Genomic DNA, 25,574 nt, shown 5'->3' with positions numbered 1-25,574 from the left:
CATATATGTTTAAATAATTGTAAAGGGATGGTAATGACTTCGTTCGCCAACTTAAACCTAAAGCTACGAGTGTTCTCCAGCTTGGTTAAACTTGGCTAAATAATAATAATAATAATAATAATTTCATTTATTTGCATTAAACATGGGTTACATGATATATGGTAATTAGATAACAAATAAAATTGATCCAAACATGTTTTGCCATAAAGGCGTGCAACATTTTTTGAAGTACCTATGCAAATCTATTTAATTAGGCAATTTATTTGTATTTAAGATTCATCCATTTAGTTACAGTTTTAATAGTAAAATTAGGTAGATGTCAACTTCTTGGTCAACTCAAAAATGTCAAATTTAGAAATGTCTATTTATTAGTCAAATTTTATTTCAAAATGTTATATAAGTTTTCATTATTTAGTTTGTTAAAAACGTAATTTTTAAATTTATTAATAGTAAAAATTTTTAACACGGTCTGGTAAGTAGCTGTATATTTTTATAGCCATGCAATAGACATTTCTTTTGTATACACACAGTTTTTGCATTGGTACTTCTATTCTATGTATCTGTCGTCCGCTGCGGTTATAGACTTTTTTGGGAAACAATTTAATATATTTTTAATAAAATAACACATTTTATATATATATAGAGCTGGCAAAGATAACATCTTTTTTTTCTTAAAAAGTGGCCTACAACTATCAAGGTATAGCAGCACCACATAATGCCCGCATACATCTTTTCTGCCCAATAGGGGTAAAATGTCCCGATGGAATTTAAGTGATCCAATGAAGGATAGTTGCTCAAACGCATACTAGTCCAAATGATGTATAAAACTGGATTCAATTAAACGAAATAAACGCCCCCTACAAAAAACCGTATTTCGCCGTTATATTGTAGTGGCCATCATGGATTTTTTCTCTAAATTCAAATTCAAAATTTCTTTATTCGTGTAGGCCTATCACAGGCCTATCACATAAAACGTTCATACAAACATGTTAAACTTCGTTCTCCAACTTAAACCTTTGAGTGTTCTCCAGCATTAGGTTTTAAGTTGGCGAACGAAGTTATAACAATCCCCTTACAATTATGTATACGATTTTGTAGCATTAATTGTGAATGTTAATATATTAACCTATTAGACTAATAAAGCAATAATTTGTCAACGGCTAGGTGTACGGAAAAATTCTTTTGAGTTTATGCTTACACCTTTAAATTAAGACCTGTGATGTATATTATGTGTAATGAGTTAATAAATAAATAAATATATGTATGAACGCTTCATAAGTGCCTGTGACAGGCCTACATGAATAAAGAAATTTTGAATTTGAATTCCAAATTTGCGTGGAAGTCATTATTGAAGGGTCAATATAGATTTAATAAAGGCTTTTAAGGACTATGAGGATAGAGTCACGGAATGACTCATAGACAGTAGAATAGCATATAGAGTAAAAAAAAATTACCGTAAAAAATCCCTTACCTTTGAAGGCGCAAAATTTTATAATAAAATACCTAAACCTATAAAAAAAGTATTCAAAACGTTCTTAGTATTCAAATTCGTTTCTTATATATTAAATAATACCAATAAATTTAAAGTCGAATACATTGAATGAGTAATAGTAAAATGGAATTTAGTTTAGTCTAATGGCGAAGTGTATTAATTTATTATAGAAAATTAAGTTTCCTAGGTGACTTAGGTCTTTTTATGCGAATAAATAAATGTCTTTAAACCTAAAAAAAAACGTTTTTTATACTTGTACGATCAACACGTAAAATGTCAACTGGAATTTAATTAAAACTGTTACCATTCTTCGAAATCGTTTCACAACTTCCATAATTAAAATAACAGTGAGCTAATTTTGGAAATATTGAATTCGCACGTAATATTTAAAGCTGATCGCCCAAATGGGTGAAATTTTTAAATTACGTAAATACTTTATAGCACAGTAAAAATATTAAACTCTCATATATTGAAGTTAGTCTTCTTATAATGCGCCTAAGCATTAGGAATAAATGATGTAAATTTTTAATATGCGCGCGTGTTAGGAAATAGGGAATTATAGCACTTTATCTATGATAAACCCGATGATTATATTAAATATATCAACAAATCATAGTTTGTATACTCATTGATAGTGTATTGAAAATAGAATAATGGCCTTTAGTAGACTGTCAAAGAAAAATATAGGATCTATGGCGGGAGACGCGAGTTTGACAAGTTAGATTGGCGGCAAAGAAAAGTGAGGACGGATTTAAATTAATGAATTGAGAAAAGGAGATTAAGTAAAGTATTGTGGATAGAACGTTACAAATTGTGAATAGATGATTTATAATGGAAACGATAAACGTAACGAAATATTGTTGTGGCGGAACAAGAGTCTTATATACTGGTGATGGAGTTGAGATAAGTTGTTAAAAGTTGTTGGTACTATGGTTGTACCTGATGTTGCATCAGATAAGTATATCTCTTATATCCTTTGGGTTATTTAGGTATCATATATGGAGCCCTAGCATTATTTCATACAGATAGCTTATGTAGCAGAGGTTGCTCTATACAAACAATTTGTTTCAAGGGTCCTGATGTTATAAGTGATCATAGTAGTTATGTTTGACCTGTCTTATATGTCTTGTATCAAAGGGCCTAGCGTTATAACATATGATAATGTTGTAATTGTGTTTATAAGTCTTGTTTTAATTGATTGAATAAAAGAGCAACGGTAGAGTTTCTTGCCAGTGGTCTTCTCTGCCGAAGACAGCATTCCGAACTGGTAGTTGAGTCATTTGAAGGTAACAAGTAATATGAATTATAGAGAAGCTTAATATACAGTATTAGAGTCAGTCCAGTTGTTTTATTTCACTCCTTGGGAAGTCAGGTTTATAGAGTACGGACCCACAACACTGCTCTAAAGCAGGTTGGTGGGCTTTAAAGATTTCTTTTATAAAATGAATACTTTAATAGGAAGGAAGAATAATAGTCATGAGAATAAATGATTACTGCTAAGAAACTAGGTATTTAGCTTTAATAATACTGTTAATTAATGAAAGATCTAAGTGCCATCCTGAACATTGTGGGTATTATAGTGAATATCTGAATACCTTGGCCCTTCCATTTCTCTATATTTTTTTAGCACGCGCACATCGTCACAAAAAAACGACACCCTGAAGTTGGCTCAATTCAATTCAATTCTTGTTTATGGCTGAAGACAGAACACATTAACATTTATAATATACCTAAGTAAGGACTTGCTTTTGCGCCTCGTTCTTCGTCCGCGTTTACAGCAGTTTTTTAGAAATCTCGTGGAAACCGTTGGTTTTCTCATTTTTGATTTAATCGCGTAGAGATACTTCTAACAGCTATGTTAGCTGAAGCTGTGTTGGAGTGGATAGATGGGCGATGACCTTTACAATGACGAGCTGTTAATAGAAACGTTTTTTAATTAAATTTAACTTCCAACATTAATTAATGTTAAAACGTAACATTTTCCAAAACATTTAAAATCACCATTCGCCGTGAACCGTGAATCGTAAGCAAAATTGAATTTAAATTGTAAACAATGGGAATTACATTTTGAGTATAAAAACGGTGTTTTTTGCGTCCAAAAACCACAGAACGTTGGTAAGGGGACATGAAAATGGCATCGAAAATAACTGGTTTCTTCGTTATAGGTAAGTTTTCTTTTTTAAATTTGTATCACTTTATATGTATGATAGCCTAGTGGGTGGTGGAAGGCTTCGGCTTTCCTTCCGTGGAGACGGAGTTCGAGCCCCGGCGCGCACCACTGACTTTTCGGAGTTATGTGCGTTTTAATTTAAATATCACTTGCTTGAAAACTTGCTTAGTAAAATCCCTTTACGGAGCACTGGGTTGGTACACCAAGAATTTTATAAATTTAAAATGCACATAAAAATTTTAAGAACCGACAGGATTTGAACCTGCGATTCTCTGGCAATTGCGGCCTGTGCGCTTTCTCCAATTAAGCTGCGGCTCTCCTACCGTCGATGCCGAAATTAGTATATGCCTTTCACATCAGGCTTATAGCGACTGTAGCGTCATCTAGTAGGAAACGTTGCAGTTTCGATCTACTTTTTCAAAGGCCCATATTAAAATAAGACGCGTTGAAACAAGAGATGCCACATTTGCGTTTTTACCTACACTTGGAGGAATTATCAATTTTATAGATTTAAAATGCATATAAAAAATAGTTAATTAGATAATTTTTACAAGAATGGAATTTTATCCAATATAAACGTTATTATTATTATTTTTTAATCGGTGAAGGCAAACCTCGTGAGGTAACCTGCATGCCTGCCTCTTTTTGATGTTCTCAACGGCTTCTCATTCTGAGCCCAGCTGTTTTCTGAATTGGAGGGGTAGCACGGGCAGGAGAAATAAAATTATATCCCCCGATTATATCCCCTGAAAGGGATATAATTAACGTGTCCACCTGCTAAATCACGGGAACCATAATCATAATCATTTATTTGCAAAAAACATGTCAACTTATAGATATTACAAAAAGTTATACAGAACAATGTTTAGCCCATTTAAAGGCATGCAAATCTTAACTTAAAAATAATCAATAACATTCAGAATTTGATTAATTACAATTAATTTAATTAAAGCTATATAATTACAATTAATATTTAATTAGTTATGTTTTAGTTTATTTAGCTTAGTTTATTTTGTTTATGAACTGTAGCAAAATATGACAGATTTTCATATGATAACAAATTCATTATTAAATTAATTAATTAATAAAAGTTCAACATAAATCATATAAAATATATAAAATGCGTATGTAAACTAATATATTCGGTATTAATATGTCAGTAAAATTTTATGTCAAATAGTAAAATCATTATTAAATATTAATTAGTATAAAATTTCATTCAAAAAATTTTATAAAGTCTATTAAAAAAAATCACTTACAGAGTAAAAACACTTACTAACTAGCCATTTATGCAGTTTTCTCTTGAACGCATTAAAAGGTAATTCTTTCAATTGATCAGGCAAATTGTTGTATATTTTAATAGACATACAATAACAATTTTTGCGATAAGAAGCAGTAGTACCCCCGTTTATTATTACACATATATTATTTGGATATTATTTCCACTTGTGCGCCAGTGCTCCGAGAGTTGATAAAGCTGTGGGAGAAGATAAGTTTTTATTTTTTCTCCGATGATATAATTGTCTCCTACCCCATGCTAGCCGTGCTGTCGTCATAACTGCACTAATCTCCTTGACTGCAACAAAAACGATGATTTTATGACATTCCCTCTGGCGCAGTTGTTGGCGCTGCGGTCTTTTAAATGGAAGGTTCCGAGGTTGATCTCTAACGGGGAAAATTTGAGGATTTAAAATGTCAGAACTTTCTCTGTGCTGTAGTGGGAGGCGTGGCTGGTTTCCACCTTACCTAAAAATACGTGCGACCAAGCAATTAAGCGTTCCGGTACGTTGTACGTCTGGCTTCACGGAAGATTAGCGCTGTGTCTTTAACAGGCACTGCAAACATGCTTAGTGAAGACCATTTTGGGATCACACCGTCCCCATAATTGTTGTGTAGATTAAGTTGTATTTTAATTCTAGTTTGTGTATATCCAAATAAAGTTTTCTTTCTTTTCCTTTCTTTCTTATGTCACGTAGAAACTGATTCGCACCACACGATACCATCTTGGCTCAAAATGCTTAATCAACAAACTTACTTCCAGCTGTACTATGTACCGCACGCTGCAACCCGTTGGGTCAAACCGCTTGCGAGACTATCCTACCCTCCGGTACGCCTGTGTGTGAGTCTACGCCCAACGTCTTGGCCAACCTTGGCTTGGGACTTGGACCCTTGGGCGTGAACTTACCACCATCTCTCATTCTGCAACTGTTGTCGCAAAGCATGCTGCCAAACTTGGGGTCAACCACTGTATGCGATTCCAAAACTAATATTGGCTTACCTGTTCTGTCACCGTATGGGTTACCTTGGAATACAGGTAAATGATTTTTTTTTTTTTTAAAGCAATGAAATCATATGATCCAAAGGTTTACAGGATGTTTGTAAATTATGTTACTGTAGTAATTGTTACTGAAAAAAAAATCTAAATATTTTATTAAAAACAGCAGCTGTTGTCACAAAACAAAGAAATATTGGCCTACCTGTTCTGTCAACATATAGGTTACCTTTAAATACAGATTTAATGTTTTTTTCCGATAAATTAAAGAGATCATAAAATTATTACAAACAGCAGCGTTTCTTGAAAAAAAATTTTCGTTCGATAATTTTTTCCGACTTAGTTTTGTAAATCGGTCTACCACGAACAAGTTTAATCAACTTGGATTACTATAAATCTTAGTCATAAATATTGTGGTTTTTCGTTATTTGAATTTTGAATTTTGAATTTTGAAATACAATTTGGTTCCGAAAGTAATAACTAATTGAAATATTAAAATATTAAACTATGTCCTCAAATCTCAGAATATACCAAAATGTTTAGTCAATTTGATTACCAATAATACTTCGTAATAATACTTAATTTCTTACAGGTATTGGGTTACCAAGTCAAACGTCTGTCTGTGACAGTACACCGAACATTTCACCCCTAAATGTACCTATACCTTACGGTCTGCACATACCTGCTGGGCTACTTAGCGGGCTAAACTTACCTGGTGGGTTAGTCAGTGGATTAAATACGCCCAGTTCGACAACGGTATGCGAGAACTCATCTAATGCTATATCTCCCCTAGGCTTACCTCTCGGTTTATCTGGCTTACCTTGTCAAAGGCAACATGGGACTATAAATGGACTCAATTTACCTTGGAGCGGGCTGGGAATACCCCAGAATGGGCTTGGGTTACCTTTGAACGGGCTTACTGGTCTCACAGTCGGTTCTTTAGGATTACCAATCTTGTAAACACTAAAATATTTGTTAGCCAAAGCCCAAATGATTTTTATTAGCTAAAACATTGGTGCCACTTAAAAAGAGCGCTCAGGATCCGAAACCTCCAACCTAAAACCACAGCTTCCACCGCTACGCCCCGGAGATGGTTAGGGCACTAATTAATATCACTTACTTTAACAGTGAAGGAAAACATTATTATTATTATTGTTGAATTCGTAGTCAGAGTAATAATAAGGCATCCATTCGGAGGGACCTAGTTTGGACTGCTTCAACTTTTCGGATCTGCGTTTTTAATTCAAGCGATTAAAATATCACTTTAACGGTTTAACGGTTGCTCATCATTGAAAAACCAAATACAAAAAGAATCAATAGAGAAACTTAAAAACTAGATAAAGTGTGCAGAGGCGGTCTTATCGCTAAAGCTATGTCTCCCAGACAACCTTTGGATAAAGGTATTCTAATAAAACGTCTTAAGGACCAGCATGCCTGAGTGTCCCTCATAATGTTCTCAAAGGCGTGTGAAGTCTACTAATCCGTACATGGCCAGCATGGTGGAATATAGTCTAAACCCTTGTCATTCTGACAGTAGACATTCTGAGGTAGTGCCTTGTACCCCGTAATGGCTTCATGATTAAGATAGTGATAATATTCGCTAAAGCTTTCCATCCTGTATTAGAACAATCTTGAGGTTTTAAGCTGTTAATCGCACTATCCTTAAGAGAGGACGGATTAACTTGGTGTGAGAATTCAATAGGCTAAAAATTATGACGATAAATATAGTCGCAGTTTGTCTGTAATTGGATTAATCCAGAGTGCTCTATTTATGTGACACCTACTATAACCATGCTAAATGAAAAGTTTTTATCCGCATTCTAGCAATATAATTATGACTGTGTTGCTTTAGACGAAAAAAGAAATTGATAATCGACATTTGTAATATCAAACTTGACAGTGTGTCCTTGAAAAAGAATCAAATTTGACGTCACAAAGGTAACTATTAGAGTGTCCTTAAAAATGAGGTATCTTAGTGATCTAGAAATGGTCTCATTAAATATATAAGCAAGGTAAAAAAAACTTTGGGCATATTTTAATTACTCTCATTTTTTAACCGGTGTGTCGTGTGTTTGTCCCTGCAGCCTTAAATTTTGGGTTATTATTTCTGTAAACTTTTATTTAATTTTGTGAAAAAAGCTCGATAAAATAATGTCCCTTTTTATTTAATATGTAACAGAAATAAGATCACCCACAATATTATCTAACGATACATGTTTCATTTCATCGTACTAAAATGTCGTACTACCACATATTGTATGTCCAAAAACAAAAAAAAAATATATTTTTGCAGAATTTATGAATTTATGTAATATGTATGTAATTGGTGTAAATAAATCTTATGTATATTTCATGTTAGTTTTATTTTAACGAAATATTAAATCATTTTCTACATAAATGCAATAATAGTATCGGAAACAGGCTGAGGTTTTTTTTTTTAAATTGGTTAAAAACGTGGAAAACTCTGTAGCTAAGTGTAGACATACTTTGTATACGGATCCTTCTTATGTAGTACCTAGTATTTTTATATTTCACTTGGCACTAACTTAAGAATGCTGTAGGCAATTTTCATTCATTTAAATCTAGGTTATTCAAAATTCGTAACTCATAATTCAAAATTTTTTTATTCATGTAGGCCTATCACAGGCACTTATGAAGCTTTCATACATATATGTTTACATAATTGTAAGGGGATGGTGATAACGTTCGCCAACTTAAACCTAAAGCTACGAGGGTTCTAAACGCGCCCTGGTCTAAGAAGAGCCCACAACAAACTTAGCCAGGTTCTTGCTTACGATTAAAATTTCATAATAATCAAAAAAAAAACATATCTAATTAACAAAAAATATTATTCAATTGACACATATATAATGGGATTAAGTTAAATAAAACTACCAAAATTGAATGCTCAAATAACCCGTATTTAATTCGTTCAATCATACACACTTTGCAAATGTAGTCTTACGTTATTTATATACAATATTAAATTTATAATATACTAGAAATAAAAATAAAATAATACATAATATTTAGTAGGAAACGTTTGACGTTGTAAGTGGAAGAATCCTAGAGAGGTACTTTAGCACTTAATTGATCGTAATAAGATTTAAGAAAGGTTGCTAAGGCTGAACGGAGTAGCATTGATAGAAGGTTAAGATGCAGTGTAATTTAAAAAAGATGCTAAAAAGATATCTACTCACTCTTGATTTATAGGTGCTCACATAGATGGTAGGGAAAGCGAAGATAGCAAAGATAGATCCTTACAATGGCTCGCAGTTCTGTGATGAAACGGTGAGGTACAAACATGGGGAAACAGTTCTTGAGTACACTTTCCGAATATCTTTACAATACTTTGCAGTATGACGGTAAAAAGGTGAGGAAAGACTAGATTAAGTAGTTCGTGAGCACACTTTCTGAATCGAAGTATGATGGTAAAAAGGTGAGACTGGACCAAACAGTTTCTGAGCTCACTCTCCAAGTGTCCTTGTCTCCAAAGTTGTATAGTAAAACAGTGATGGAGAACCTCACCAATCTATACGATTCTTCGTAGTTCGATAGAAAGAAAACAAGAGGTAAGAACAAGAGCGGAAACTTCTGGAGCGCACTCTTTGAAATATTCTTGCTCTGTTTAACACTTCGATGGTAAATGTGAGGGAGGATCTAGTTCAAACAGTTCTTGAGCATGCACTCCAAATCCCTGTAGGATACTTCGCAGTATGATAGTAGGAAGGTGAGGGTAGAACTAGAACGAATAGTTCTTGAACGCTTTCCTCAAAATATTCCTATGCTTTTTTGCAGTTCGGTGGAAAATTAAGTGAGGTAGAATCTAGATCAAAAGTTCTTGAGCGCACACTCCAAAATATCCTTTCGATGCTTCGCGGTTCTATGGTGAATTACGTGAGGGAGAAACTACATTAAATAATCTTCAGCACACTCTCCAAAATGTCTTCACAATGCTTAACAGATCGATAGTAAAAAAGGTGAAGCAGTAACAAGAGTGAAAAAATATTTAGTACACTCTCCGAAATATTCTTGCAATGTTGAACAGTTCTATGACAAATGTGAGGGACTGTCTAGGTCGAACAGTTCTTGAGAAACACTCGCAGAAATATTTTGCAGTTGGATAATAAAAAAGGTGAGGTGAGAACGATACCAAAAAGTTTTTGTGCACACTCTCTAAAAGATTCCTACAATGTTTCGCTATTCTATGTTGATAGGGTAAGGACGAAACTACCTACGAGTAGGTGATGTTATGTTTGCTAGAAGATATTCCGTTCTTTGGGTGTCGTTATGGTTTGTAGTTTAGTAAGGGGTAGGTTCTGGGCAAGGGGGAGGGGGTGGTGGGCATGGGCATGGCGATGGACCCGGATGAGGGCCGCAAGGGTTGTACACAGCTACCCTGGCGCAGCCGTACGTCCTGAACCTTGTGGTGGGGTTGGGTTGGAAGCAAATGGTTGGCGATTGTGGTACCACGATCCTTGGTGGCTGCACCATGAGCGTGTCTGGTGGTGGCGGTTGGATTTGTGGTGGTGTTACCTGTGGAAAAATAGGAATATAAATCTTTAAACGTGAATTGTTATTTGGCATTATCTGTTAAAGAATCTGTATCAGCCAGGAGTTGGCGTTGTCCACACTCATGCTTAGGAGAACACGTTTAGCTATTTGACCCGAATTTTATTGCTAGTACGTTAAAGCCCCCACACCGTCATAATCATCACTTCAACAGATTGACGAATACTGCTGGAGATAGGTCTTCTGTATGGACCACAAGATGGACCAGGTTGCATGGAACGTGGTCCCGTCATTACCACGTTCCATGCAACTGGGTCGAAATAACGACAAATCCAAAAATAGTATTGTGGTATGTATCCGTTGAACTACATTTAAGAAATGTTCATTAACCACGAAAATCCACGAAATTTATTTATAACAATATAGTATTTGTAAGACAACATATTAGTCTTTATAAACAAAAAGTGAACATAAACAGTCGACTTACAAGAAATGGTCATAAATTAGTGTCATCTGCATATCGTCTGCGAAAGGTACATAGGTCATTTGTGGAATTGAGTATATGCTTTTATAATATGATTCCTAAGGTGATTTTGGACCTGCCAATGCATAAGTTTAAGGAATTTGTTAAAACACATTTATTACAGCGAGGTTACTATACAATTGATGAATTTCTTAATGACAACTGGTTGCTTGAAAGCATTCCGCTCCGCTTTCAGCTCTCACAAGATAGAAAAATGAATGTTAAAATGTAAAATGTAAATTGTTGATGTTGGAAAAGAGCAACTGCTGAGTTTCTTGCCGGCTTCTTCTCGGTAGAATCTGCCTTCCGAACCGGTGGTAGAGTCAATACAAACAGACAGACTTGACGTTTCAAAAGTGCTTATATTAGGCCTACTTGAAATAAATGAATTTTTAATTTTGAATTTTTTGAATTTGAATCTTAGTTTATAATCTTCTGTATGGACTTTCAAAATCAACGCTACTGGGCTCCTTGTTTCCAGAAGCTCCCAGCGACTCGTTTGATGTCTGTCCACTTCGTTAGCGGCTGGCCTACGCTGCATTTACCAGTGCGTGTTCCACCTTGGGACTCCAACGATCATCACTTCTTCGAGCTTTATGCCTCACCCATTGCCACTTCAGTTTCGCGACTTGTAAATTATCTCGGTTACTCTAGTTTCTTCTACGGATATCCTCATTGTTTATGGAGCCCATAGTAAGCAACCACGTCCGCCCACAAAAAACGACCACTATAATGCTCTGATTCCCCTTTCTTATGAGAGAGAAGTCCTGGAAGACTCGTGTGTGAGAGTGAGTCATGAATAGGCTGAAGAAGAGGAGAGTTCAACATGTTACGATGTCCAAATTGCTTACCTTAATGGACGCTGGTTTCGGTGGTTGCACTGGTGGAGGGCGGACCATTATCGGCTGTGGACGTGGGGGGTATACCGGCTTAGGTCGCACCATTATCGGTTCTGGTGTGGGGGGTTGGACTGGTGGGGGTTGAACCTGTTATATAAACAAAACAAAATTAAAAAACTACAATGAAAACAAACGTAGCATTAACATTACCCATTACCGGCCCACTACAGGATCCGAGTCTACTCTCAGAAGAAAAAAAGAGAAGAAGATTGAGACCGTTGTCCACAACGCTGGCCAGGTGCGGAATGGTGGACTTCACACGCTTTGAACATTAATGAGAACTCTCAGGCATGCAGGTTTCATCAAGGTGTTTTCCATCACCGTTAAAGCAAGACATATTTTGTTTCTAAAAACACACATAAATTAGAAAAGTTAGAGGTGCGTGCCGGGATTCGAACTCGGTCCCCCGAATTTGAAGCTGAAGTCTAAAGCACTAGTCTATCACCTTTTAAAACATGTTTTTCAAAACCAATTCAACCAAAAATGTTGAAGGTAAAATAAAAGTGACCTAATTTTGAAAATATTGCATTTCCACGTATTATTTTAATAGCAATATGAGTGTCCTAAATACAACGTACGCAACGAATTATCAAATTAAATTTAAATGCACAAACAATATTAAAAAAATACTAAAATCAAAATAGAATTGTACTCTCTTGATATGTATTTATATCTCTGTAACTACTTTTTTTCTTTGGTGTACAATAGAAGTGTATTCATTCATTCATTCATTGAATTTTCCTTTACCTTACCTTGACCCAAATGATTCCAATGACCGAAACCAATTTGAAATTTATTCCGGTTCCCGAGCCCTGGTTATAGGCTGTTAATGAATGAAGTAATGAATGAACTACTAGATATTTTCATTCTTCTTTCTTTTTTATATTTACCCGTATAGGCGAAGGTGTTGGAGGCTGGATGGGGGCTGGTTTGACCCAGATTGCGGGCGGGGTTGGCAGCTTGATCTCCCCTGGCTTCACGACTATGGGCTGTGGCGTTGGGAACCTTATGAGTCCGGGTTTTATTATCACAGTACCTGGGTGATTAAAAGAGTCATCGTCATCTGCAGCCTTTTAACGTCCCACTACTTTTATTGTACCCATTTGGTTATAAATTCAAATTTAAATCTTTATTTGCGGTTTACAAATTTGATCTTATAATAAAACATAACACGTTCCGTGCTACAATCTGCCATTCTATGGCGTGCGAATTATAAGAGCAACTTAGTTATAAAAATGTTTTTCAATTTTACAGTAACAATCAGCATATGTCAGAAAAATAAGGTATCAAAATTTTACTAACATCGTGTCCCAAAAATTGGTCGTGACGTCGACGTGACGAGTTGGCGCTTATTTAGCCCTACGGCTAAGTCTAGCGATTTAAAGGGGCTTTAGCCATATATAAATATAAACCTAGAAATACAATAATCTAAACCTTAAATTTAAGATAAATAAATAAATATTGGAGAAACATCGTGAGGAAACCTGCATACCTGAGAGTTTTTCATCATGTTCTCGAAGGTGTGTGATTTCCACCAATCCGCACTTGGCCAGCTTGGTGGACTAAGGCCGTAACCCCTTCTCATTGTAGGAGGAGACCCGGGCCCTGTAGTGGGCCGCTAATAGGTTTATATGATGATGATAAATATATAAAATAAATAAATATACTACGACAATACACACATCGCCACCTAGCCCCAAAGTAAGCGTAGCTTGTGTTATGGGTACTAAGATGACTGATGAATATTTTTATGAATTATATATACATAAATACTTAGAAAATACATATAAACACCCAGACACTGAAAAACACTTAATGCTCATCACACAAACATTTTCCAGTTGTGGGAATCGAACCCACGGCCTTGGACTCAGAAAGCAGGGTCGCTGCCCACTGCGCCAGTCGGCCGCCGATATTCATCTACTGAATAAAACTGATGAAGCATAAGCCATTCAGTAATTTTTATCCTAAATTTAGACAGAGATATACAAGAGCGAGAACTCCTGGTGCACGTATTAAGGAATCACAGCGTAATTTGTCAGATGATTGGTGCATTGGGCAGTGACCCTGCTTTCTGATTCCAAGGCTGTGGGTTCAATTCCCACAGTTGAAAAATATTTGTGTCATGAACATATGTATAGAACCTGTACCAGAATTACGAAATAATATTGAAGGATGCATATTTATTTTTCCATACAAACAAATTCAAAACATTCTTAGTGTTTACTTGTGACAACCCTATTGAAGATAATAGACCGACACGCGCATAGTACCTACGCTACGCGTCCCGTACCTAATAAAGTCACCGAAGTCGCATGATTTTAATTTGTATGGGATGTTAGAATCTGTGGGCAGGCTGTATCTGTTCTTTAAAAACTATGGCAGTCGTTTACTCCAAAACTATTAGGTTTTCGGTTTCACAGATAAGTATCAAAGACAGAACAGTATTGTACCTCTAAAACCTGTGAAGTATTATCAAAAATATTCATCAGCTACAACAAAATAGCGATTTAAAATAGCTTTTTATTTACTTTAATATTTTCTACAACATTTTTAAGTGAATGCCAACAAAAAAAAGCGTCGAAAATTAATACCTATGGAGTAGGTGTTTTGCTTATTATAAAGAAGGGATTGGTATACAAAGTAGGTAGATCATAAGTAGGGGGGGGCAGCAGAACGAACCACTAACTTTTCTAAGTTATGTGCGTTTCATGCAATGTTATGCAAAGTATGGAAATACACGTGAGGAAACCTGCATGCCTGAGAGTTCTAATAGTATGATGATAATAATGAAAAAAGTATACTTATGAATTGTCACGTTTTACTTGGCAACGACTTAAAAATGTAGAAAATATTCATTTTTGTACTTACCAGTTGGAGCTTGCCCGTATACGTAGTGCACGGCTGCGTCGTTTGGGTTACACGGCCTCAGTTGTATGGTCTCCTGGTACCCGGGACACGGCTGCGGTTCAGGTTGGGAACAAGGTGGCTCCGATTGAGGGCAGGGGGGTAAAGCGTCCTCACATGGGGGCGGTTCCGAGCAGGGGTCAGGATTCGGTTCTGAGCACGGCTGGGGACAGGGGAACATGATTTGGGGATCCGGTACCGGTTGTCCCCATGTTGTGCCGATGAGAAGAACTGCAAAAAGGATTAAATTAGCTTTTTAGGGTCATCCAAAGCAAATCTAATTACTACTGAGGTACATGGATCATGGGCGTACCCAATGAATACCCAAAAATTGAAAAGTGGGGCAGGTGCCACCCTCTTAAATATCTGAGAAAATTTATGACCTCACTTAAAAAAGTTATGCCAGCCAAGATACAGACAGATGGAGAGACAAAAATGCAAAAATACAGTGGCTTACGTTAGGATCTTCTAAATAAAAAAATTTCACAAGATAGCCGTGGGCGATCTGACTTAAAAAAATCTCACTTCCCCCCCTAGACCAGAAGCTGGGTACGCTCATGAAGATACTCGTGAATTGAGATTTTAACAAATTATGTATTGTTTTTATGTATAACAAATAAGTTGCCGATGTCACAACGAATATTAAAAAACAGAATAAAATTATTTGTTAAGAGGCTCCCATTAGATACTTGTACGGAATTCGGGCGCGAGTACGACTTGCACTGGATCAGTTTTCATTAGAAGTTATACTTCTTTTGGCGCATGAGGGAAAAATGATGACAGTAAATTTTTTTGATGCACCATACCGTCACAAAAAACCGACACACTGAAGTTAGCTATAAGGTTTGACAGTGTACATTTTCGATTGTCAAAGTCTGCGGGCGCATTCCGGTGATTCAATTGATTCAATTGTGCATAAATCTCAAATTTTAATGTTGAATGAGTCTATTAGTATCTATTCCAAATTTAATTATGTTTATTATGTACATTTCTGTAATTATGCAGAAATAATTTCTTTTTTATATTTTAATAAAATTTATTTAACTACATAATGCGTTATAATAAAACGTTTAATGTATCAAATACCTTTTTTCTATTGTTAGTGTCGTTTTTTCCCAAAACGTAGAAATAAGGCGACAGATAAAAATTTTGATGATATTTTTATCTTTTTACGCCAAAGAAGTATAACTTCTAACGCGTGTACGTTTTTTTTTCCTTGCTGATGTTTACCTATATTTTAAGACACCTAACTGTGTAAAGCCAGAAGGGGGAAACAAAAATCTGTTTTAGTTTTTGTTTTTTTTCATTAAGAAGTTGCTTCATTAAAGAACTCACCAGAAAACCAAAGTACTTTGCCCACCACCATCTTCCTGTCAACTGATATTTTGGAAAATATACATCGCTTTTATATAAAAAAATCCTACATAAATATTATAAAGATGAAACAAAAACCGAATCTAAAACATTATGATAAAAAGAATTACGGTCTAACGCGTTCGCAATTTAAATAAATTTGCGACGCCATTTTTTTCACAGATTAAAAATTGGTGGTAATGAAAACAAAACATTGTTTACTAATGCATGAGAGACTCTCTTTCTAATAACTATTTCTAATACACGTTTTTGTTTTTTTTATATCACTACAAGTTATTCAAATTCAAATTCAAAATTCATTTATTTCAAGTAGGCCTAATATAAGCACTTTTGAAACGTCAAGTCTGTCTGTTTGTAGTGATTCTACCACCGGTTCGGAAGGCAGATTCTACCGAGAAGAAGCCGGCAAGAAACTCAGCAGTTGCTCTTTTCCAACATCAACAATTTACATTTTGCATTTTAACATTCATTTTTCTATCTTGTGAGAGCTGAAAGCGGAGCCGGATGATTCCAAGCAACCTTGTGTTAGCCCAATCTCACCTAATAGTAACTGATGATGCAGTGTAAGATGGTAGCACGCTAACCTGTTACGGAGTGTGGTAGTCACACCCCAAATCGGTTTCAACGCGACATCGCACCGGAACACTAAATCGCTTAGCGGCACGTGTTTGTCGGTAGGGTGGTAACTAGCCACGGCCAAAGCCTCCCACCAGACCAGACCAGAGAAAATTCAGAAATTTTCAACTCAAATTCACAGCGCTCACCGTTGCACCAGGGAGGTCGTCGAAAACACATGATGTAAATTACAAAAAATCGCTATAATTTTGGAATTATCTTTATATATATATTTCTTGTGTGCGTGTGTATGTCACTAAACTCCTAGACGGCTGGACCGATTTGAATGATTTTTCGGTATGCGTTTGGGTGGCACCCTTGATGGTTTAGATTCACAAATCAGCCCGACAGATGGCGCTGGGATCCGCTAGTTATTATATACTAGCTGTTGCCTTCGTCTGCGTTTGATTTTGTTTTTTGATGTGGTATTAAATTTAAAGGATTCAGTATCGCTAAGCCTTAAATGAGGGGTTTGCTGCTGTCGACTGAGGAGTTCTGTCCTCTATCTCCAACCACAGTTTGGGCAAAATATATTATAATCTCTATAGTACAAAAATAATTATTCAAATCGGTTATAATCTGTCGAAGTTATGGTGTGAAATCATCAAACACTCATGCCCTCTCCCAAAGGAACCGAGCTTAATGTCGGGATAAAAAGTATCCTATATTACTTCTAACACTTCCAAGAATATGTGTACAAAGTTTCATGAGGATCGGTTGAGTAGTTTTTGCGTGAAAGCGTAACAAACAAACTTACATTGACATTTATAATATTAGTAGGGAAGGGATAATTTTGGATTTATTATTATATATAATAATAGATAATGATATATATATATATTTTTTATAGTAATAATTGACAGACCAAGCGTATAGCCCACCTGGTCGTAAGTGAAAACCATTCATGTATAATAAAAAAACGTATTTTTATTTATATTCGATCTGAGGTTGCTGTTTTTTTTCAATAATTAAAACTGCTAAATCTAGCGAACCGACATGACAGGTGAAACGTCAAATTTAAAAATTATGACGTCACGTCCATATAAACATCACTTTGTACAAGTATTTTGTGATTTCAAACTATTCTCCTCTCTTTCTCGTCTCTAAGTTCTTTGGTGTCAATACCAAAATTAATAATCTTTAGCTATGGAACAATGATTACTAAAGCTCTAATTTGCGCATGACGTCACGAGGTAATGTACCCACAGCGGTGGTATTCTGTCAGTACCTTTAGAGAGACACAATTAGAGAGAGTGGCTGGCGAGAACTGGTTCTTTCAGAGAGAGAGAGACTTAATAATAATAGGAAGATACTAACGAGCTAAATTTATTTATAGTCTTTACTTGTACACTACATCAAGTTCGGAAAACCAAAAAAAAAAATTGGTTGCCTGTAAAGTCGGCTTACTGACGATAGTTGAACGTGACAACGTCGTAAGAAAATACTGATGGAATGGTTGCATTTTTCAAAAGAAAATTTTAATTTTATTTGTTTGATAGATATTATCGATGCTATAAACAATTGACACCACATTCACTTTTCACTGCACTTCATCCTTGCCGAAAACATGTAAATGTATTATTGTATAGAAGCTGTACACGCGGACGCATCGCTCACTCAAGTAGGAGAGAGACAGATGTCGAACGCGGAGGCCGACTGTGCCTCTTTGTCGCTCGTTCCGCGCTCTCGCTTGCACTTCAAGCCTTGAATGGAACGCCTCAGAGCGAGGTAACGCCGCATACGTCATGTTTTTTCGTGCGTGCAGCCGGCTCCATCGAATTATAAGATGTTGTCACGCCAAAAAAAATTTTTTATTTAACGTAACAAATTTGCAAAAGCTTATATTCTTATCTATTGTTTATATTTATTATGTTTTTTTTTGGTTTTAAATATTTCAATCGAGGAATAATAAAAGGCTTTTTTATTTAATTACAATTATTATAATTATCTGTCTACAGGTAATGACCGTCAAACTACAGTGACTACTCAGAACTTCAATTCCATCTAACCTCCGCAACCGAACAAAGGTATGTACTTAAATACGATTAAGGTTCCCACTCACAGTTTAGCCGTGACGACGATCAAGATTATGACAGATTTCATCCGTGAAAAAAAAAAAAAAAACTTTATCATCATCATCATATCAACCCATCACCTATGCAGGGTACGGGTCTCCTCTCATAATGAGTTTAAGTTTTGATTTTAGATTTTTAGTTTTTTCTTTTTTTTTAGTTTTTCATGTTTATTAATTTCATAATTTTTGATTTTGTTTATTATTTACCTCTTTGATGATTTTGTATTTCTCGATGTAAATAAGTTTGTTTTAATGAAAAATATCTTTTGTTTGTTTATATATTATATTCTTTGTTATTGTTCTTTTTTATGATTATTTTGTTATTGTTTAGTTGCGAGGATTCAGTGACGACGAAGATAATGGGGCTGGCTGAAAACCAGTGCTGCGCGTTTTAGTTTGCAGCTATACTGAGCCAGCTCCTTTGTCACACATTTTTTTTTTTAATTTTTATACTTAAACAATTATTTTATTTCACAAATGTAACATTTTACACAAATGTGTGACAATAAATACGATTTTTCTTTCTTTCTTTCTTTCTTTAAGACCGTAGTCCACCACGCTGGCCCAGTGCGGATTGGTGGACTCCACACCTTTGAGAACATTATGGAGAACTCTCAGGCATGCAGGTTTCCTCACGATGTTTGCCTTCACCGTTGAAGCAAGTGATGTTTTAATTGCTTACAACGCACATTACTTATAAAAATTGGAGGTGCTGGGATTCGAACTCGGCCCTCCAAAAGGGAGGTTCAAGTCCTACCCACGGAGCTACCGCCGCTTCCAATTGCACGCAAACTTAGAATTATACAGAAATAAAGTAGGAAAGACAAGTAAAGAAAATGAAGGCATGCAAAGGCGGTCTTATTGCTGCAAGCAATCTCCTACAGGCGACCTTTTGATACAGAGATTTAATCTGCTGAGTTTCTTGCCGGCTTCTTCTCAGTAGAATATGCCTTCCGAACCGGTGGTAGAGTCACTACAAACGGACTGACTTGACGTTTCAATAGTGCTTATATTAGGCCTACTTGAAATAAATGAATTTTGATTTTTTAATTTTGCATGCCCTATGAACTTTACAAAAAACTAAAAAAACACGCTGTTTTAAATAAACTAAACTCAAAGGTAGAAATCAGTTCGCTTTTTTAATACCAAGCGTGTTTTTTAGTTTTTTTGAACTAATTAATTTATTTTGAAAAAGTTTTCAAAAACAGATAAGCCTAAGATAAGACCCTATGTTAACAATTATTCATTGTAAAGTCAACATCTCCTGAGGATGCTCCGGTTTCGGAGCGAAACGTGCGTAGAGGGTACATTGCCGAGGATCTGTTTAAGGATTGAAGTTATAAATTACACCATACAGATTCTCCAGCTGTTCGCGGAGTATAGCAAATTAAGTTACATTTTTAAAATATATTATGGATTTCCGCAAAGTAACGCCTGCTTCTATCCAATACCAATAATTCACTATAATAATAATAATAATATTTCACTAATGTTTGTTGTACCACCTACTAATTTCGTATAGCATTTTCTTGTATGCCTTTGGTTGCCTGGATCGCTATTTAGCGATAAGGCCGCCAAATTGTACGTTCTACCTTATTGTGCTGTTGTATTTGTATCTCTGTAAATTTTCTCTGTGGTGTACAATAAAAGTGTATTCATTCATTCAATACCTAAGATAAGAATCCACAAAATTAAATTTGAAAAAAGTAACTGAATTTCGTTCAGTGGATTTCGTTCGTCAGTCTAACAAAAAAACTTTTAGCAAAAAACTTTGAAGTTTTTGCCACGATAAAGTTTTGGACGCACATAAAATTGTCCTCATAAAAAGTTACTATTAAGTATTTTTCCGGCATAATGTGGTTATGAAGCGGTTATAGCCCAGAGGTTACAACAAAGGATTTGGCTTCACTTCCGGGGGCCGAGTTCGAATCCCAGCACATCAAATATTTTACTTGTTTTAACGATGAAGGAAAACATCTTGCAGAAACGTACATGCCTGAGAGTTCTCCATAATGCTTTCAGAGGCGTGTGTGAAGTCCACCGACCCTAACTGGGCCAGCGTGGTGGATTACGGCCTGAATCCATCTCAGAGTGTGAGGAGACCCATGGCCTGTAGTGGGCCGGTACTGGGTCGTTATCATGATGAACATATTCTATGGTTGCATTCGCTGCGAAGTAATACCGTTTATAGTCGACTAGCTGTTGCCCGTGACTTAGTCTGCGTTTGATTTTGTTTTTTGATGTGGCTTTAAATTTAGTTGTTAATCTAAAAAAAATTAAAGTATTCAGTATCGCTACGCCTTATGGGGTTTGCTGCTGTCCACTGAGGAGTTCTGTCCTCTATCTCCAACCACAGTTTGGGCAAAATTAAACACATATACCTCTATAGTACAAAAATAATTATTTAAATCGGTTGTAATTTGTCGAAGTTATGTCGTAAAGTCGTCAAACACTCATACCCTCTCCCAAAGGAACCGAGCTTAATGTCGGGATAAAAAGTATTCTATATTACTTCTAACACTTCCAAGAATTTGTGTACAAAGTTTCATGAGGATCGGTTTAGTAGTTTTTGCGTGAAAGCGTAACAAACAAACTTACATTGACATTTATAATATTAGTAGGGATAGGGAATAGTAGGGATTGTATCTCACTTTCTATCAGATCTTCTGCACGGCTATCATGGGCAGGAGACAATATCTCCGGGGAAAGGATACAAATTTACCTTCTCCCACAGCAAAATTCAAAATTCAAAAATGTTTTATTCATGTAGACCTTATTACAGGCGCTTATGAAGCGTTCATACATTTATTATTTATTTAACTCTTTATTTGTACTCCACTATGAAGTTAGGAAAATAAAAAAAAACAATAGAAATACAAAGACAGAAGTAGAATACAAAATGCGGCCTTATCGCTTAGCAGCGAACTCTGCCAGCCAACCTTTGGATTAGGACAAGATGAGCGAGAGCGGACAGGTGGTGTGAAATTATTATAAGCCTACATTCAAATAGCTAAATACAAATACATAAACAAAATTACACAAATAAGAAAAATATAATAAAAACATTTAACATGTTACACTAATGTTAGTGATGGTGATAACTGCATTCGTTAACTTAAAACTTAAGCTAGGTGGGTTCCAACGCGCCCTGGTCTAAGAAGAGCCCGCAACAAACTTCGCCAGGTTTTTTTTTGTTATCACCATCTCACAGTCTAGTTAATATTGAGCTATGAAGCTGAGCTGAAGATATAATCGGGGGGTATAATTTTTAACTCCTGCCTATGCTAGCTGTGCTACTTTGTCCGTCCGTTATTACTTTAAAAAAAAAAGTTAACACGTGTGAAATCACAGCGAACAGTTAGTATATAAATAACGATATTTTTGATATACCAACTGACAGGTAGTTCCTGTGATAACCGCGTTAAAATATACACACTCTTCCGCCTTACACGTTATTAATTTATCTCGTACTCGACTGGGAAGTTGTTTAAGTGAGTCTGCATAAGACAGGAGATTGGAATTTCGCATGAGCTTCCGGTGAAATTAATAAGCTACCTTAAGGCCTCTGCCGCAAAAAGAGCCTTAAAAAAGTGAAGGAACTTTCCGTCGGAAGTCGGGTCTTATAAAGTAATTAGTTGCCAGAAACAAAATAAACTTTATTTGGTACCTAATGCTTAGTCAAAACACTCGGGAGGGTGGTTAGCCAAGTTCAGCAAAAAGTACAGTGTTGTGTCAACAGCTATTTATGCAACTTTAAACGAACCATTTTGAGCGCGTCGTTCAGATATGTAGGTTTCCCTGAAAGTGAAGCTGAAGTCATAACCACTGGGATATCAACGCTTCATCGAAGTCTCATATGCCCATAATTACACCGGCAACTACGCCCGTCTGATCGGAACACGGAAATGCTGCTTGGCGCCAGAAATAAGCATGGCGGACGAGCTCTGTCACAAAAAGCTCCACTACTACAGTACAATACGATTTAAGGAGTAGCAGTATAAACTGGGTAAATATAAAGAAATGTCAGGTCATTGTGGCTGGCTAAGAAGTACTAGGGTATAATGAATGGGTAAGAGATATCTGGTATGATCTGAAAAACTACCAGATTATCACTTCCCCGGACGAGCTCTGTCACAAAAAGCTCCACTGCTACTACAATATGACTTAAGGAGTAGTAGAATAAAGTGGGTAAATATAAAGAAATGTCAGGTCATTGTGGCTGGCTAAGAAGTACCAGGGTATAATGAATTGCTAAGAGATATCTGGTATGATCTGAAAAACTTCCAGATTACCACTTCCCCGGACGAGCTCTGTCACAAAAAGCTCCACTACTACAACAATATGACTTAAGGATTAGTAGAATAAACTGGGTAAATATAAAGAAATGTCAGGTCATTGTGGCTGGCTAAGAAGTACCAGGGTATAATGGATGGCAAAGAGTTTCTCTGGTGGATGGTATGGTCCGAAAAATTACCAGATTGTCAACATTCCCGGACGAGCTCTGTCACACATATCAGTGTTTTTATGCAATGTTTATTCTTCAGTTCCCATTTAAACATATAAACAATAAATAAATATACAACGTTAAGTAAGCGTAGCTTGTGTTATGGGTACTAAGACGACTGATGAATATTTTTCGAATATAAATACTTATAATATACAGATAAACGCCCAGACACTGAAAAATATTCGTGTTCATCACACAAACATTTTCCAGCTGTGGGAATCGAACCCACGGTCTTGGACTTAAAAAGCAGGGTCGCTGCCAACTCCGCACATCGGCTGTTTAATAATTCGACAAAATTAATAATAATAACAAACTAATATTATTATTTTCAAAAAATATAAGCCAACTAACAAACAGTAGGTAATGTTAAAAAAACATAATTTGTGTAATCTGTAAAAGCTTGATAAATAAATAACCGATAAAAAAAAGAACAAAATTTTAAACGGATTTGAAACATTTTACCGGTAAATTAAAACCGGTTTCGGGCTTAACTTGATTTCGGTTTATTAATACAGGTTTCAGTTTGCTTTATAACGCGGTTACAGGGAAAACGTATATCCGTTTGCCGAAATATAAATCAGGAATTCACATATTCTGGGAACTATGATAAAAGTAAGTTTGCTTAGTTTATGTAACATTTTGCTCATGACGAAGACACGTCTCTACAGTTTGTCTAAGGTAAGCACACGTAAAGCAAACACGGAAAAGGAGATGTTTTTATACGTGGACTGAATAAAAGTATCGTGAAGTAAAAAAACGATTTGAACCTGCGACTTACGGGCAATCGCGGCCTGAGCGCTTTCACCAATTAAGCTACGGCTCTCCTACCATCGATGCCGAAATTAGTATATGGAAGTGTAAGTAAAAACACTAATAAAACAAATTATAAACATAAAAAAGCAATGCGTCATCTCTTGTTTCAAACGTGTCTCATCGTAATATGGACCTTAGAAAAAGTAGATCGAAACTGCAACGTTTCCTACTAGATGACGCTACAGTCGCTATAAGACTGATGTGAAAGGCATATACTAATTTCGGCATCGACGGTAGGAGAGCCGTAGCTTAATTGATGAAAGCGCTCAGACCGCGATTGCCCGAGAGTCGCAGGTTCAAATCCTGTCGGTTCCGACATTTTTTATATGCATTTTAAAATTAATAATATTGATAGTTCCTCCAAGTGTAGGTAAAAACACTAATAAAAAAAATTATAGACATGTTAAGTTCAAAGTTGTAAATGCATTTCAAATTTGTTCCACAAACAAAAAAAAATACATCAAAACCGATAACCACTCCTTTTTGTAAGTCGGTTAATAAGGACTGTTTTATTACAAAATTAATATTCATTTTTATTGTTACATACGAAATACAAATTCAATCATACAGCGTGGCGGTGCGTCGCCAAGGCCTGTGTCGCCACGCCAACAATCAGGTTTGCCCTCCGCCTATAGATGTTTCACATCAAAAACTTTTATTTGGTAGCAATTTGTTGTTAAAGTTATCGTTTATGTATAACTAAGTTGGAAACTCCATTGGTATATGTGATACAAAAATACTGCATTACTCTTATCTGTAATAGTACTGTTTGTTTCCCATGAAAAGCTGATAAATTCCAAATGTATAGTAGATCCGGGGCTGTGAACAGCAGGCCAATTCTGTAGCTCAGTTGGTAACAAATTTAGCTAGTCACTATGGGAAGTTGCCAATAACTGGATAGTCGTGATTCTATTCCATACAAATAGTAGTTTACTTCCACGCAATCGAAGGAGTATTTTTACTTTCTTTATGACAAGGTTGCTTGGAAGCAAGCCGTTCCGCTTTCATCTCACACAAGATAGAACAAAGTTGTTAAATTGTACAATTGCGACGGCCAAATGGTGCAGTGAGCCGCGACCCAGCTTTCTTAGTCAGAGCCGTGGGTTCGATTCCCACAACTGAATGTTGGTGTGATGAACATGAATATTTTTCAGTGTCTGTAAATATACTACGACAATACACACATCGCCATCTAGCCCCAAAGCAAGCGTAGCTTGTGTTATAGGTACTAAGATGACTGATGAATATTTTTATGAATAATATACATAAATACTTATAATAATGTTTATAATACTCCCTTCAATGGGTAGTTGAAATAAAGACGATATTGCGTTTCTGTGAAAATACAAGAAACAACATTTAAAGCCCTTACTTCAGGTCTTTAAAATCAAAATAATTTCTTCTTAAACATCCTTT

General features: G+C 35.8%; 3 protein-coding genes across 3 annotated transcripts in view; 2 read left to right on the top strand and 1 right to left on the bottom strand.

The window, feature by feature from the left end:
* The window catches only part of LOC120635602 (lachesin-like), a 177,895-nt gene that overhangs the window by 46,385 nt on the left and 105,936 nt on the right, over positions 1-25,574 (top strand). The window lies entirely within an intron of this gene.
* On the top strand, positions 3,283-8,218 carry LOC120635605. Its single transcript, XM_039906621.1, has 3 exons — positions 3,283-3,657; positions 5,704-5,976; positions 6,527-8,218. The coding sequence occupies exons 1-3, from the start codon at positions 3,618-3,620 to the stop codon at positions 6,892-6,894; spliced, it is 681 nt and encodes a 226-aa protein (XP_039762555.1). The 5' UTR covers positions 3,283-3,617; the 3' UTR covers positions 6,895-8,218.
* LOC120635604 (proline-rich protein 4-like) lies at positions 9,191-16,157 on the bottom strand. Its single transcript, XM_039906619.1, has 5 exons — positions 16,111-16,157; positions 14,740-15,006; positions 12,759-12,904; positions 11,821-11,955; positions 9,191-10,470 (listed from the first exon to the last, which is right to left on the bottom strand). Exons 1-5 carry the CDS (start codon positions 16,139-16,141, stop codon positions 10,237-10,239), a joined length of 813 nt encoding a protein of 270 aa, XP_039762553.1. The 5' UTR covers positions 16,142-16,157; the 3' UTR covers positions 9,191-10,236.

The sequence above is a fragment of the Pararge aegeria genome, chromosome 27 (genome assembly GCF_905163445.1).
Source record: "Pararge aegeria chromosome 27, ilParAegt1.1, whole genome shotgun sequence".
Classification (NCBI taxonomy): domain Eukaryota; kingdom Metazoa; phylum Arthropoda; class Insecta; order Lepidoptera; family Nymphalidae; genus Pararge; species Pararge aegeria.
This window is presented reverse-complemented; position numbering and strand designations above follow the sequence as displayed.